The following is a 16209-nucleotide window of genomic DNA, read 5'->3' as shown; positions in this document are numbered from 1 at the left end:
TCAATTGATTAAAAAAATATATATGTAAGAGTAAAAGTATTCTCTTATATTTAGTACTTCTTTGATTATTGTTTTTTCCTCAATCGTTTCATTAGAAGTCCTAAATTGTAAAAGTGCGTACCATCATAATGGTCACTTCCAAACTCTGGACCGGTTCATGTAAAAAAAAAGGGGGGTTTCGGGCTATACCATGATGGATATCATTTTGTTGCCGCCCAAAATATTATGGAATATAAATATATAATGTTTAGGTCCCCTGGTGGTCTAGTGGTTAAGATGCAGCGCTCACCGCTGCGACCCGGGTTCGATTCCCGGTCAGGGAACCATCCCCAGCCACTCTCAGTGCCGGTCCCAAGCCCGGATAAATTGGGGAGGGTTGCGTTAGGAAGGGCATCCAGCGTAAAACATATGCCAAATCAAACGTGCGGAGGATCCGCTGTGGCGACCCCTAACGGGAGAAGCCGAAAGAAACTTACTTACTATAAATATATAATGTTTAATAAATTGTATTATATAATTATATTATATAATACGTGACTATAATACATTAATATTACTAATAAGATCCTTTTTTTTAAAGAATTGTCGGCAAATTCTTTCTCCAAAATGAAATTTCAGTGTTAAATCAAAGTGTAGTAAATATTTATGAATAAGTGTTAATAAGTGATTTGTAATAAAACTTTATTCACTAAAGTATTTATTGACCGTGTAATAAATAGCATACACGACCCTTAGATGTGTCCCCTGTATAGCGTAGGGTATAGTAGGGTATAAAATATATAATATTGGCTAATTGTAGATTTTTATGTTTATGAAAAAAACTTAATAGATTATAAACACGTGGAAAGACGTAAATGGAGTGTTAAAGCTTGAAATTCGCTGTTATTGAAAACGAGGCAGTTGAATTGATTAATGAATCGGTTTAGGGAGTCGATTCTTATGAAGTAACCGAGTCTTCTCGGAGAAGTCGACTCCGTGTGTAAAAAGTCTGGTTTGGGGAAATTGAAAATAAAAGATTTCCTTAAACATCTTCAATCAACTTTTTAAAAAGGGTAAAACACCACGTTATAATTTGCCTGTTTTAGATAGGGTAACAAGGTCTTTTTTGAGGGGGAGCCGAAAGAGTCGGATAAATGATCTGACTCATTGAATCACTAAAGAATGACAGATATACCGGGTAATATACTATACAGTCATTATCCAGTTTGCTTGGTAACATCTGATTCATACCTGCAAATATTGATCTCTGTCTTAAACACACACACACACACACACACACACACACACACACACACACACACACACACACACACACACACACACACACACAGAGTTACTTACTGTAGACAGCACAATGATGATTCGTAATAATGACATGCAGTTTATTGGCATTAATCTGTGCCCAAATCTGTCTGATAAAAAGTCTGATCTTATCAGGGTGTTCAGGTTTCCTTCACACTTTGACTGATTCTGTAAATGAAAATAATGCAAAACACTCTATTGTGTTATTGTTAGTGAGAAGTTCAGCTATCAATCTGATCTTCTGATTACTGATCAGAAGGTCAGGGGTTCAAGACCCAGTATCAACCAAAGCTACCACTCTTGGGCCCTTGAGCAAGGCCCTTAACCCCCTGTGCTCCAGTGGTGCTGTATCATGGCTGACCCTGCACTTTAACCCCAGCTGCCTAACATCACTGAGATATGAGAAGAATTAATTTCACTGTGCTATCATTTTTTTTTATTGTATATAGTTCTACTCCACAGTCTCTGGTGGTTTTATATGAGGACACCTGTGTTTACAATGTGTGGTTTAATTCATGTCTAAATAAAAATCCTCTATTGTGATGCTACTGTTTTGTTACTTGTAATGTTCAGCTTTCTGTTTCTTCTGCTGGGGTTCCACACACCTGAATCCTCCTTGTACTGCTCTGTTTTGTGCCTTCGGTTGTTCTTCTCTCATCTTGACATTGTAATGAAAGCAAACCTGAGGTAAGATTTTAATCACAATGTAAAAAAAATCAAGTGTTTTATTCAATAAACTCGATTCTGGGACTTCATGAGATTATGGCAGTTCTGTATCTCAGCGTGCTTTAAAAAACAACAAATTGTGTTATAGTAAAATGTACGGATGTTATCTTATGTTTTGAGTCGACACGTTCAAGATTTAAATGCGAGAACACATTTACGATGTTTTAAATGTTTTAAGACGAGGAACATGATCAGACAAAACACCATCGAGAGTCTACTGAAATGCAATGCTATTCAGTGTAGTCTTTTGATGTAAGTGATAATTGTAGACGTGAATAAGTGTGCTGTAAATAAAAGTAATGTTTTGTCCAATTAAATTCTGTTCCTTCCTAAAAACAACAAAAAAAAAGAATTCTGTTTCAAAACTGCAGGAAATGGACCTCGATTGGGTCTTGATCAAAGTCCTGCTGGTGCTTGTGATTATTTTTCCCCAGACGTCAGCAGGTGAACATGACAATTTACTATTAATATTTTAAACCAATGGTGTATTTTGAACATACTGGTAGATTTCATTAACACGTAAACTTGTGAGAAAACCGTGTGCTTCTTCAACGCCAAATGTATTCATTTAATGCAGAATAAATGTAATAAACAGTTGCTACTGACTGGTAAATAAACAGTTTCTACATACCCATGTGTAACTTCATGAGCAACGATGCTCTGATTGTGCAAAATAACACAAATCCAGTTCTTATTTCTCCGAAACATTAAAAGCTCATTGGCTGGGAAAGAGTCTCCAGTGATTTCCTTACAGAAAATTCCCACATTTGAAACATTTGACATTTTTTTTATATAACAATATTGTAAAAATAAAAAATAAAAGTGATGATTACGGCTAAAGGACATGATCAGTACGGTTATAATTGAGAAAATTGCATCCATCTGGATCTGAACACTGGACACTTTGTTGTTTTTTTGTAGCATCAGGGTTCTGGAGGAACGTTGTTTCATTTGACTGTGTACTGTGTCAGTTATATATGGCTGAAATGACAATAAAAAGCTTCTTGACTTCTTGGCAGCTGGACTGCAGCTATATATATAATGCTGAGATCTTCAAGCACCACTGGATTTTTACAGACGCTAAGGTTAAACACAGGAAGTACTACCTGCAAATGGAATGTACTGAGTACTTACAAAAGTTTATGGCTTACAGAAAACATACTCTGGAGAGAAAAGGTACATACACACACACACACATACATATATAACCATGTTTTCTTGTACAAAACTGCACTGTTCTTTACATACTCGTAGCTATAAACCCCCCACAAATAACTCAACCCTAGTGTCTAAACCAAAAATGACTTCATGACACTTCTCAATTAAATTTACTTGCATGTAATTACTTCTTGAGATAAATAACTCCTAAAAGTTTTAATACTTATTTCTCAGTTTGTCTCTGCAGATCTTCCTGAAACATCTGTGTTCCAGAAACGCTCATCTCCTCCAGAGGTGGTGTGTCATGCTACAGGTCTCTACCCAAAGCACTGCTGATCTCCTGGCAGAAGGACGGACAGAACGTACTCGAGGACGTGGAGCTCAGAGAGACGTTACCCAACCAGGATGGAAGCTTCCAGAAGAGGAGTATTCTGAAAGTCTCAGCTGAGGAGCTGCAGAAACACACCTACACCTGTGTGATTGAGCACAGCAGCTTGGAGAAGGATTTAGTGCTGCCTGTGAACGAGAGACGAATCCTGAGAGGTCGGAGAAACACTTTCCTATAAATCTACACATTTACAGAGTGAACACTGATTTACTGATGCAGCAGATAATAAACACTCTGTGATGATTTAACAGATGGAGGATCAGATGGAGGACTGATTGGGATCATCGTTGGGATCATTGTGGATATAATATATATATATATATATATATATATATATATATATATATATATATATATATATATATATATATATATATATTTTTTTTTTTTTTTTTTAACCTTTATTTTCATCTCACACTTTCACTTTCACTTCTTCTATTCAATACATATTGTCATCCTGGCAACACACTCATCCGTGTATAATCATAATCTATCAGATGAAAGCCAATCTTCCACTTTTGTCATGATTTTCTGATTTCTTCCCCCCTGTTTTTTTTTATTTATTATTATTCCGAATGACGTCATTGGGCTCGGACGAGGGGGCGTGTCCATGGAGTTTAACGTTACTTTAAGATCAAACTGCATGAATTCTGCTCGAGTTTGAACAATGAGTTTTTTCCACTTTGGAGGCTTTTAATGTGAGGTAGGTTGGATCTTCTCTGGAGTACAGATGTGGAAAGAATCAGAATCTAATGGTTTGTGGATCTACTTCTGTGTGCTGGACCTTAAACCAGAAGCCACCTAAAATCCTGAAGGTCCAGATGTGCTTTTAATGTTTTTCCGAGGTATGTATACACACATTTTCCAACATTCTAATCCAGGAATCAGTACCCCTGCAAGTCAAAACAAGTTTACACGCCATTCTGGTTCTGAGGAAGATCACTGAATACTGTACATGCATCATGCATCACCAGCAATCTGGGGAGAGAATGTTATAAATTACCAAGAGATTGCACTTGGAAACAGTTCTGGCACTGGTTAGACCCAAAGATCACTCAGGGTACAAAGAAGGTGTGACTCAAGGCTCTGAAGTGATGGTAGGTGGTGGTGCTGCTGAAAGTGGACATTTCTTCCATTCTTTAAAGTTGTTTTTTTTTACATGTACAAATGTCTTCCACATGAATTTTGCCTGAGCCATTGGACCAAAATGAGGAAGTATTTATTGTCAGAACTTGTTATGTACGTTGCTCTGGATGATGGCGTCTGCTAAGTACCAAGAAGAAATAATTCTCTGTATTACAAGCTCGAGAGCTGTATCGGGTATAAAACATGGCCAACATGGCCTCAGAAAGCCACCATATCAAAACAGGAAAAAAGAAATCAACTTCCAGTCATCGTTTGTTATGGCATTTACAATTGACTACATTCTATTAGGAATATATAGACAAAAAGAAAGGTGGTTAGTCATTAAGGAAACCGTGACTCATTAGTTACTGGTAAATTGCTCAAGACAAGCAGTGATTGGTCATTGGGAATAATTGTGCTCAGTGATTAGTCAATGGGATCAATCTGTTATTGGTTGAGTTCTGGAATGCATCAGTCTTCTCAAGTTCTCCCACAATAACCCATTGCTACAACCCTTCTACTACCTTCCTGTAGCAGCTGCCTTTTAGGTGCCAGATGGGATGGTTTTTCTAGACGTCTGCAATTGTGAAAAGCACATTTAAAGGCACCTTCTGTCAGCTGTACAAAAGTGCTGCGAAGCTTAAATTCAACCGCCCAAGTAATAAAATAGCATTTATAAATGCAGCTGATAAGGAAAATCTTGGCATAGAAAGGAATAAATAAAAAGACAAGATTGTTTAGATATTTTCGTAGATTCTCATAGAGAAATTCTGCTTAAAATCTGCAGGAAATAGACCTCAGACCTGCCATAATGAAAGTCCTGCTCTTTCTCATCATTCTTTTACCCATGGCATTGGCAGGTAAGTGTGATTGAATACATCTTGATAATGAGTGATCTATTAATATAGGAATAGAGAGATTTCTGTGTCCAATAGAATTTTTTTCTTTATTTATTTAGACACTGGTTTGTTGGTTAGTGATTTAAATCTCTATCTAGATTTCTGGATTTGGAGCTGAAACTGTGGAACTGGAGTTCCTGCTTAATAATAATAATAATAAAATGCTTTTCTTTTACATTACAGTCACACACACTCTGCAGTACCTCTACACTTTAGTCACACAAGGAATTCATTTCCCAGAGTTCACTGCCGTGGTTCTGGTGGATACAGAGCGGGTTGCATATTACGACAGCAACATCGGGAAGATTATTCCGAAGATAGAGTGGATCCAGGAGATTGGTGCAGATTTTCCAGACTACTGGGACAACCAATCCCAGCGTCCATGACGGCGGCAAAACCGCAGGATACGATCGGTATGGATTTGATGGAGAAGATTGTATTAGTTTTGATCTAGAAAGTAAAACCTGGACTGCAGCTAATGATAAAGCAGTGATCACCAAACACCAGTGGGAGACTGCAGGCACGGAGGCTCAAATCAGGGAGCGCTATCTGAAGAACGAGTGTGTGAACTGGCTGATGAAGTTTGTGTCCTACAGCAGAGAAACTCTGGAGAGGAAAGGTAAAGTGTGTGATCTGCTCTGAATGTGCAGCTCTCTCACACACACACACACACACACACACACACACACACACACACACACACACACACACACACACACACACACAAATCTTACACATGCACTCACAAGTTTGTGTAAAATATCACAAAATATACCACTCACTAATCTTGACTTGTGTCTCAGATCTTTAGACGTGAACAAAAATGACTAAGATCTATAATGTATTGAATTCATACGTTTCTGATGGCCACATCACAAAGTAATGAACACATAATAAACCACACGTGACTATTTTGCCTCTGTGTGTGTGTGTGTGTGTGTGTGTGTGTGTGTGTGTGTGTGTGTGTCGGCAGTTCAGCCCAATGGATCGTTGCTAGAGGACTCTTTTCCAGAGGTGGTGTGTCATGCTACAGGTTTCTTCCCTAAAGAAGTGTTGATCTTCTGGAAGAAGGATGAAGAGGACGTGCATGAGGACGTGGAGATCAGAGAGACGTTACCCAACCAGGATGGAACTTTCCAGAAGAGGAGCATTTTGAGAATCCCAGGGGAGGAGTTGCAGGAACACACCTACACCTGTGTGATTGAGCACAGCAGCTTGGAGAAGGATTTAGAGCTGCCTGTGACAACATTTGAGTATAACGATCTATTCAGTAAGAGAAACACTTTCCTACTACGGAAAACAACAGATTCTTTTGTTATAACATGCAACAGAACAGTTGCATGTTATAATGTAGGACCGTGGCTTGGGTTCGTCATTGGTTTATCTGTATTCGTCCTCCTCATAATCTGTGTTTCCGTGTTTGCCATTTGGAGGAGAATTCGGAAAGGTAAGACAACTTAAGACAACTTAATTATCAACGAGTAAATTGTATTTTTTTTTTCCACACTATGTTGCTAATCACGATATAGAGAATTTGTGTTGTATAATTGATATTGTTACTGTCAGATCGTACACGTTTCGTTCAGTTTTTACTTTTCGATGTTTCACTGAAAATGCCAGAAATTCAGAATTGATGATGATGAAATGAATCAGTGAATGAATGAATGAATGAATATAATCATTGAATTTTCTTCCTTATTCTTGTGCAGATCTCACATCTGTTCCAGCCCCGAGCAGTCCCAATGCCTGTAAGTGAGACTGTACAATCACAAGCTTATATCATTGTAATGTTTATATGTAGTTGAACACTGGATTCTTTTCACAGCCTCTAAAGTAAACATGTTGGACTTTTAGCGTCCAGCTGTTCACGAGGAAAAAAAGTGTGTGTAAGGTATGAAACTTGTTGAAAATCTTTTTATTAAATGTTTATAATCATGTTTTACTGAATTCATCTCATTTTTTTTTTCTCTAGGAGAGATAGAGAGAAAGAGAGAGAGATGGACAGAGAAATGATGTATAGTCATCCTGATATGACGAAAATGGGATTAGTTCTTATTGGATTAGATTTAAGAACAAAACTCTTTTAGTCAATATTATTCCTATTATTTTTTTACGAAGTCTTGGTGGTGGTCAAGACTAATGGTGTGTTTGTGTGTGTGTGTGTGTGTGTGTGCGCGTGTGTGTGTGTGTGTGTGTGTGTGTATGCGTGTCTATTTCACGTCACTTTTTAAGGCAAATTTCTTCAAATCTCTTAAATGTATAAAATGTCATATAAATAAAGTTTTATTATTATTATTATTATTTATATTATTAATAATAACAGTAGCAGTGGTAACAAAGAAGGTTGTTATGAAGGGATTTGACCAGTAGAGGGCAGTAGGATGCTGTGTTTGATTATGGAGTAATGGCGCCTTTACAGTCCATATACTGTGTATTTAGACCAGAAACTGTCTAAATTATGTGAGAAGCATTAAATTCTAAATAATAAAAATTGTATTCCTTTAGGTGATTTATGTGAAACACGCTCAGCTTTAAGACACGGTCTTGCTAAAAGACGTGATGCTAAAAGAATAAATTCTACTTCAGCTCTCCAATGTGAATTGGAGGTTGAAGTGTTTTGTTGATGTGTAAATGTGGTGATAATCCAACTCATAGAGACATCATCTCTTTTAATTTAAAGTCAGTAACAAGTGATTCCCAAAGAGTTTAAAGTCCACAAGTCTGGATCAAAGTTGCAAAATCTATATACTATCAAAAACAGAAACCAAACACTCAGAAACATCATAAGTGAGTATTTAATGCAAGACATGAACTCTGAGATCGTGAAAGTAAAAATGGATTTGGCTGAAGGGAAAATAGATCAGTTTCAGTCATGTGATGCAGAAATTCGAGTTTAAGGCTGAAATGTGTACTGATGCCACATTGCATGAACGCATTGAAATTTGAAGACTGGACTGTAATTAATAGGAAGTCTTCTACAACAGTTTAGTTCTGCAATCACCATGAAGTTTTTCACACACGAGTCTCCGTCAGTGATGGAACTATAAATCAATCGACGTTCGGTGCCACCCGGATGAGGAAACGATTCCCATTTCAGTCAAGTTTTTTACAATTGGCTCATTCCTCAGGTATACACTTGTGGTATTAATGTTATAGGGTCAAGTTTATGGATTGGGAAGTAAAGCTGACTTGGGACAATATCTATTGTTAAAGCACTTTACAAATAACATTGAATTGAATTGAATGAATAGTTGAAAATAACAAAATGCTATAGATAGCTGTTTGTGTAACTTATATAAAGATGTAGGAGTTCTGCAGGAGCTGAAGATAATGTCCAGAAGAGCTGCCTGGAAAAGGAGTGTATCAAACAGACGTCTGTTACACTAAACTGCTAGAAACTACAGATTTACAGTGATGCAGAAGAACATACAGATTCTGTGCTGATTTAACAGAAGATTAAGTGGAGCACAGATTACTATGATCACTGTTTCAGTAGTGACTCTCATTGTTCTCACTGCTGGAATTATCATCTGTCAAATGTTCAAATCTGATGAGGGAGATTGAACATGTCAAGTTCATGAGGTAAAAAGTCATTCAAAATGAAGTATATTCTTTGATTTTCTTTCTATTTTTTTTTTTTGGTTCCAGTTCACAAAGAAACGGAGAGTAAATCAAACCCGGACGAACACATTACACAGGAGGATCAGAAGGATTGTTCGATCTACATTCATCAATCTGTCAAAGTCGGGGCTCAAAATGGGGTTGGCTGGTGAGAGACAGTGTCTATAACAGTGTGAAACAGGGAACATTCTTATAGGATGCCCTTTTTAAAAAGGTTTGAAATATCTGCTGGTGTTATATCATCTAATTAATTGACCTACATCAGCTGCAAATGTTTATTCGAAAGATTGTCCATGTTGACATACAAATCTCAAATCCCAAGATTCAGTGAAAAAGTCTAATTTCCACAACAAATGAATAAATACATGCTGTTATTTAACAAAGAAATAGAATATAGTGAAGCTGGGAAGTGAAGAAAACATAAAGAATAATGGATCTGGACATACCACAGTGCTTCTGGGAGAATCACAATGAAACCAAAGCCTTTCTGAGTGAAGTCGGAGCTCATTGGTCCTTGAACATATAATAAACCAAAACATTGAGTTAAAATACAGCAAGCAACAGGAATTGCTGAACACTGAACTATTCTGAAGTGATCTATTAGTTAAAGCATGAAGTGTGGAGAAGTTATTGTGTTAAATTCTGTTAAAAGTCCTAAACCTAGCAGGCAGAGTAAAAAAAAAGGTGAATCCTCTCTAACCGCAGGTCTTGACTCCAACACATGCAGCAGAAACATGGTCTGAAAACTTTCCAACCACAAAACTGCCATGCATCCGTTTCACCTTTAAACTACACAGCTCTCTGACACCCAACTTCATGTTTCATCTGCTCCTGACCCCCTTTTACAAATTTCATACATAAATATATTCAGTATAAATTCAATTCTCAATCAAATTCAATTCTATTCACAAAGCAGTTCATACCACTGCCAATTATACCGAATGAGAAGAACAATTTAACAAACAATAATACATGAAATTTTGACTATTAAAAAAACATAAAGCAGAAAGGTCTTTTTCCCTGTAGAATATTAACATAAGTACAGTATAACTAACTAATATTTAAAATAAATTAATCAATAAATAAAATAATAAATTAGCATTAATTTGGTGATTGCTTAAATTTTTTATTTATTATTATTATTATTAATAAAATCTTCTCTAAATTCAGATACAGGAGATTTAAGTAAAGTCTCCATTTCCGTTGGGTCTTACTGTTGACTCAGAGAAAGTAAAGATAACAATAAGATTGTTTTATAGCTTTTTTTTCTTTTATGCTACTAAAGTGGCACTGGCTCTATAAATACACTGACCACACGCATAAACCAGCATTCGATTCCCCAATGCCCCAACATTTCCTTTCCATCTCTCTTCTGATGCACAATGGTTGAGTTTGTAGCTCTGCCTTTATTTCTCTGTGTTATGGGTAAGTTTTAATCATTTCATTTATTGCTGTATAAAAGGAAAATATAGTCAAATGAAGCAGAAATGATTAGGTCTATTTAGAAACGCTTGTAAAATCTTCTTTTCAACAATTTATATGAATAGAATGTGTGTGTGTGTGTGTGTGTGTGTGTGTGTGTGTGTGTGTGTGTGTGTGTGTGTGTGTGTGTGTGTTGCAGGTTTGTTCTCGGAGTCTCTGTGCTTTGTAATTTTGGAGGTAGAAGTTGGAGATGATGTCACTATTTGGTGTCGACATGAACTGATTGTTTCAGGTTACATTCACTGGTTTAAACACACATGTGGTTCAGCTCCTCTTCTTATTGGGTGTAAACAGTTTTTTGAATCAGTTCCATCACAAAACTGTAACTTCTTTGATGAAAGTGAGCGCATGGTGATGTCTGTTCAGGGCGAGAACACGTCTCTCACCATCACTGCAGTAAACGTCTCTGATACAGGACTTTATTACTGCAGCTCCATGGAACTGATGCGAATTACATTTCATGAAACGAACTACTTGAGAGTGAAAGGTACATTTCTACAAAGTGAATAATTGGAGTAAAAGCTGATAAATGTGACTGAGGATACAAATTAATAATAATGTTTTATTTCTCAGGGGGAATTAAAACACTTTCGAAGATCTCAGACAGAGAAACAGTAGCAGCAGGTTTGTTCTTGTTGTCTTCATCAAGTTTTTCTTATTGATAAATGTTGTACGTATAAAATGATCAATTATAGAAAATATGATGTGGTTTTAAAGCTCAGATGTTTTCCTCCAGGTTCGTTCTTTTTGACTCTGATCTTTGTGGTGAACGTGGTGTTTGGCTCAGCAGTTGTGATTCTTCTCGGTGTCCTGATCTTCATCATACTGAAGCACAAAAACACACATGGAGGTAAAATATTATTCCTATAATAATATTAATAATGCTAATAATAATAATAATAATAATAATAATAATAATAATAATTACTAATGTTGCTTTAGGTTCTGAAGCAGAAGACAATCAGGTAAATTTGACAAAGACAGTAAATACACTCAACTCTACATTATTATTATTAATCTGAAACACACACAATAACACAGTATCCAACCCAATTTATCGACAATTCATTTATTAAACACATTTCCAGTGCAGTTATTTACATAAAATGTGGATCAGAGCGAATCATTACCTCAGAAAACTACAAAGTTAAAAATCATTGCAATATGATAGAAATTTATGTGCGATAAATTTGAAAAATCTATTTAAAAAAACACACAAAAAGCAGCTGATTGCACTAACTTCTCTTATTGTTGATTAGAATCAGCAGGTCAGTCAGAAGATTAGATCAGGAGATATTTTTTAAAAAGCTCCAGACAGAGTTCTTGGGTTTTCGATCCTCACAGAGGGAAAAAAACGTTTTTAATTCACAATCAACTAAAAATAAACGACTCCATTACTGAAGAACTACTACTAGTATACTTCTGTTTTTATCCTGTCATGGTACCAGCAACATCTTAATAATGGAAAGGAATTCTTGAGAAGAATGTGTGTACCAGGATGATGAAGATGGGATGAGACTCGGTTAGACTTTCCATGATAACGATCTAAAATGTACTCATGTGGAAACATTCAAATGGTTCCTTAAGAGGAAAATAAAGCTGTTAGTCAAAATCTGATCAGAGTGAACAAAAGATTCACCAAAGAATCTTCAGGACTGAACTAAAATCCCATTTGAGCACTGTGAGAGATCGGTTTCTTCATACAGGAAACTTCTGGAAACGTCGTTTTGGACAGTTTGCATGTTCTGTAGATCTTTCCACCATTTCATTCAGCTTTATTGTACAGAATTTTTTAATGATTTGGAATATTACTGTTTCTTTAGTTGTGCAGATTTATTGAGGTAAAAGCAATGCCTGATCTTCTGTATATCTCAGAAACTACACCAAGTCCACCAGGTGTTTATATATAGACTTTTTATGGAGGTAATAAGGTGAGCACTTAAAGATTATATAGCAAAATGTATTTCACTCCTGTAATGATGAAAATACACCCATCGTCTGCTCCACAGGTTTCTGAGAAGCTGCTCAAGAAGATCAGTGATGAAATGGAGTATTCTTACGCTGTGTTTTCTCCTCTGAGTCAATAATACTGCAGTTTTAGAGTCGTGTTCACTGACACACAGTGTGTTTGTGTGGATCTGCTTTTGACCACTGGCTGATTTTTCAAACACTTTGTATTCGGTTTTCACTTCGCAAAAGACAAGTATATGATTTCTGCAGTTATTTTGATTCTTATGCAATTCCCACTTTAATAAAAACGAACAGAATACACACAGGTGCATCTCTATAAATTATAATATGAGTAAAAATGTTGATTTATTGCAGTAATTCAATAAAAAAAAAATGAAACTGGTATTATATAGATTCATCACTCACACTGAGATTTCAAGTGTTTATTTCATTGATTGTGATGATTACGACTTACAGATAATGAAAACCCAAAATTCAGTATCTCAGAAAATGGGAACATTGTGAAAAAGTTGAATATTGGAGACTCGTGGTGTCTCACTCTAATCAGCTCATTAACTCCAAACACCTGCAAATGTTCCTGATTCTTTAAATGGTGTCTCAGTCTGGTTCAGTCTCCACAATCATGGGGGAAAACTGCTGACTCGACAGTTGTCCAGAAGACGATCATTGACACTGCATCTGGAGTCAGTGCTTTAAGAGCCTCCACACACAGACGTCTCCATGGGCTTCAACTGGCGCATTCCTCGTGTCGAGCAGCTCCTGAATCAGAGACAACGTCAGAGGTGTCTTACCTGGACAAAGGACAAAAAGGACTGTAATGCTGCCAAAGTTGTCTTTTCAGATGAAAGGAAAAAAATTTAGCTTTTCCTTTGGAAATCAAGGTCCCAGAGTCTGGAAGAAGAGAGGAGAAGCACAGAATCCAAGTTGCTTGAGGTCCAGTGTAAAGTTTGCACAGTCAGTGGTGGTTTGAGGAGTTGTGTGATCTGCTGGTGTTGGTCCACTGTGTTTTATCAGGTCCAAGGTCAGCACAGACGTCCACCAGGATGTTTTAGAGCACTTAATGCTTCCCTCTGCTGACCAGCTTTATGGAGATGCTGATTTCATTTTCCAGCAGGATTTGGCACCTGCCCACACTGTCAAAAGCACCAAAAGTTGGTTAAATGACCATGGTGTTGGTGTTGCCTGACTGGATCTATGAATGACTGGATCTGTGACGTATTGTCAAGAGGAAAATGAGAAACAAGAGACCAAAAAATTCAGATGAGCTGAAGGCCACTGCCACAGACTGATCACCTCCATGCCTCAGTCTGATCACCTCCATGCCACAGTCTGATCACCTCCATGCCACAGTCTGATCACCTCCATGCCACACCCAATTGAAGCAGTAATTAAAGCAAAAGATGCCTCTACCACGTTTTTACTACAGATACAGTAAATGAACAGACTTTCCAGAAGGCCAACAATTCACTCAATGTTCAGAGAGTGAATTGGTAGGTTTTTGTAAAATGTGAGAATGGCCAGACTGGGGGGGGGGAAGAGATACACACATATAAACACGTATGAAATGTTGTGCAGAATGTACAGTGAGGATATAAAGATACATAAAAAAATAGTGCTTCGTTTTGTTTTGTAGTGTAGAGTCCAGCAATGCGATGGTGGAAAAAAAAAAGCTGTCCCTGAACCTGCTGGTTCTGGTGCGCAAGTTCCTGTATCTCCTAGGCGAAAATCATTCAGGCATTCGGCAGCTGAGTGCCTAGGCACTGGTATGATGGTTGTGGTCTTCAGGCATGAAGGTAGGAACCATGGTGTGGGCCAGTGACAGATTGAGTTGTCCAGCGCATGCTCTACGTTGCCAGATTTAAAAGCAGCAGCTCTTGCTTTCAACAGGAGACGGACAGAATAAAAGTGCTGAAGCTCTTCATAAAAAAAAAAAAAAAACTTCACAGGAAATCAGAACTAGGCAGGTTCTTCTTTCCAAAATCAAAAGTGAACACCAGCTTTTACTTTTGATGAAGTCGTCTAATGTTTTGTGTCAGAATGCTGCATTAGAATCGACTGTGAGGATGTTGATGATCTCAGGCTCTCTGGATCTCTGTGCAGTGATGTCTTCACGCATCTGATCCATATCCTGCTATTCAAATCTCCTCAGTTCAACTGTTGTATTATGGATGTGTGGCGGAGGGGAATATGCCACCGCCTTGTGGGGCAGATAACAAGCCTTTGACTAAGGAAGACTGAGTGGGCAACAGGATCCTAGTCCTCCCACCCAATGCTTTAGGTCTCAGTATAACAAGTGGTTATATGTTGGTGTCTATCGTGTTGTCATGTGGGACTACAGATCAGGTGAGGTGGGCTTCAGGATCTATCTAATTCACGGTGGTAGCCTGAAGTGTACGTGAGTGTGGAGAATACTCAGGAAAACCCACCCTCCCAAACCTGAAAGGATAGATGAGACGGCCCCACTCCTTAGTATAAAGGACTCAGGTTAACTGGCACACATTCAATTTAACGAAACAAGAATATTTATTTAAATAAAAAAACATTAGTCGTATGAAAAGGCTAAGAATGAAACCAATATATAAGACCGTAAGGAAAATAAAAACAATGTGACTGTTCCAGTTAAATCTTAAACAACTGTGTTCTTTTGCCCCACTGAAAATTTCACATTCACAATTATTTGGAATCAAATCAGTTCACCTCCAATTTTAAAGAGTTCCTTTCAAAAATCAATGGAAAAATTATACTCAGTCCATTCACGAGTCAAGATGTCCAGAGACTGGCAAAAAAAAGTCTTTTTGTGGAAAACTCACGTCAGTTTCTCGAACAACAGTTTCTTTAAACAGTTCTGTTTTGATACTTGTTGAAAAGAAAAGGTAACTTGCATATTAACATTCACGAAAAATGAACAAATTATTGTACATCACCACCCTTGGGTCCTGGACGGGGCACTGAAAGGTGTCCGGATAGGCAGGGTACTGTTCCCTTAACTCTTTGATCCCCAATGATTGCTCCCCAATTTATCCGGGCTTGGGACCGGCACTAAGAGTGGCTGGGGATGGTTCCCTGACCGGGGATCGAACCCGGGTCGCAGCGGTGAGAGCGCTGCATCTTAACCACTAGACCACCAGGGGACCTAACTGCCTATGCTGATTAAGAAGTTCAAAATCAACTGCACGTTTTTCATAAGCTCACCACTGCTCTTCTCCCTTTTTCCTTCTTCTACATACACTTTTCCCGCACATGTCGGAGCAAAACAAAATGGCGGCACCCATATCAAAATAAAAGTCCCCTCATAATTGAATCTGTGTATCCACTACAGATGATCTTCTGAAGGTTGAAGTTTCTGTGGAGGAGGTGAAACACAACACAACATAAACCCTGAGGTAGATTTGGTACAACAGCAGGAGACCTCAGATGAACATTTATATTCCAGATTTCAGTGTAAACATCATGTCTTACTCTCTCACTTCAGCAGGATCACACACTTTCACACTTTAGAAGTTAATGGAGGAAGAAACTCCTTCAGAGGCTGTAAAA

At 37.6% G+C, this 16209-nt stretch overlaps 3 protein-coding genes and 1 long non-coding RNA gene across 4 annotated transcripts in view; 3 read left to right on the top strand and 1 right to left on the bottom strand.

Moving 5' to 3' along the window:
- Nucleotides 1–3189: 3189 nt before the first annotated feature.
- On the top strand, nucleotides 3190–3887 carry LOC310718452. Its single transcript, XR_014531154.1, has 3 exons — nucleotides 3190–3204; nucleotides 3434–3729; nucleotides 3826–3887. It is a non-coding gene; the product is annotated as an uncharacterized lncRNA (long non-coding RNA).
- Nucleotides 3888–4011: 124 nt separating this feature from the next.
- On the top strand, nucleotides 4012–8535 carry LOC310718439 (class I histocompatibility antigen, Gogo-B*0101 alpha chain-like). Its single transcript, XM_083527273.1, has 9 exons — nucleotides 4012–4277; nucleotides 4321–4419; nucleotides 5487–5559; nucleotides 5782–6217; nucleotides 6572–6868; nucleotides 6935–7045; nucleotides 7308–7346; nucleotides 7424–7478; nucleotides 7574–8535. Exons 4-8 carry the CDS (start codon nucleotides 6175–6177, stop codon nucleotides 7450–7452), a joined length of 519 nt encoding a protein of 172 aa, XP_083383399.1. The 5' UTR covers nucleotides 4012–4277; nucleotides 4321–4419; nucleotides 5487–5559; nucleotides 5782–6174; the 3' UTR covers nucleotides 7453–7478; nucleotides 7574–8535.
- Nucleotides 8536–8560: 25 nt separating this feature from the next.
- Nucleotides 8561–13037, top strand: LOC310718432 (uncharacterized protein). The gene is made up of 7 exons (XM_083527265.1): nucleotides 8561–10644; nucleotides 10841–11188; nucleotides 11275–11325; nucleotides 11438–11551; nucleotides 11644–11666; nucleotides 12577–12632; nucleotides 12711–13037. The coding sequence occupies exons 1-7, from the start codon at nucleotides 10602–10604 to the stop codon at nucleotides 12778–12780; spliced, it is 705 nt and encodes a 234-aa protein (XP_083383391.1). The 5' UTR covers nucleotides 8561–10601; the 3' UTR covers nucleotides 12781–13037.
- Nucleotides 13038–16151: 3114 nt separating this feature from the next.
- The window catches only part of LOC310718412 (BOLA class I histocompatibility antigen, alpha chain BL3-6-like), a 35049-nt gene continuing 34991 nt past the window's right edge, over nucleotides 16152–16209 (bottom strand). The window contains exon 6 of the mRNA XM_083527226.1: nucleotides 16152–16201. Within this exon, the coding sequence (XP_083383352.1) occupies nucleotides 16167–16201 (35 nt within the window). The 3' untranslated portion in view covers nucleotides 16152–16166. The remainder of the gene's footprint in view (nucleotides 16202–16209) is intronic.

Source organism: Silurus aristotelis (genome assembly GCF_946808225.1).
Source record: "Silurus aristotelis genome assembly, chromosome: 23".
Taxonomy (NCBI): domain Eukaryota; kingdom Metazoa; phylum Chordata; class Actinopteri; order Siluriformes; family Siluridae; genus Silurus; species Silurus aristotelis.
This window is presented reverse-complemented; position numbering and strand designations above follow the sequence as displayed.

Excerpts from the sequence above, each read along its gene's own strand:
- LOC310718439 (XM_083527273.1), top strand. The coding sequence starts at position 6,175 with ATGAAGTTTGTGTCCTACAGCAGAGAAACTCTGGAGAGGAAAG. Across the intron at positions 6,218-6,571 it reads AGAAACTCTGGAGAGGAAAG|TTCAGCCCAATGGATCGTTG; the intron begins GTAAAGTGTGTG and ends GTGTGTCGGCAG. Across the intron at positions 7,046-7,307 it reads TTGGAGGAGAATTCGGAAAG|ATCTCACATCTGTTCCAGCC; the intron begins GTAAGACAACTT and ends ATTCTTGTGCAG.
- LOC310718432 (XM_083527265.1), top strand. The coding sequence starts at position 10,602 with ATGGTTGAGTTTGTAGCTCTGCCTTTATTTCTCTGTGTTATGG. Across the intron at positions 10,645-10,840 it reads TTTATTTCTCTGTGTTATGG|GTTTGTTCTCGGAGTCTCTG; the intron begins GTAAGTTTTAAT and ends TGTGTGTTGCAG. Across the intron at positions 11,189-11,274 it reads GAACTACTTGAGAGTGAAAG|GGGGAATTAAAACACTTTCG; the intron begins GTACATTTCTAC and ends TTTATTTCTCAG.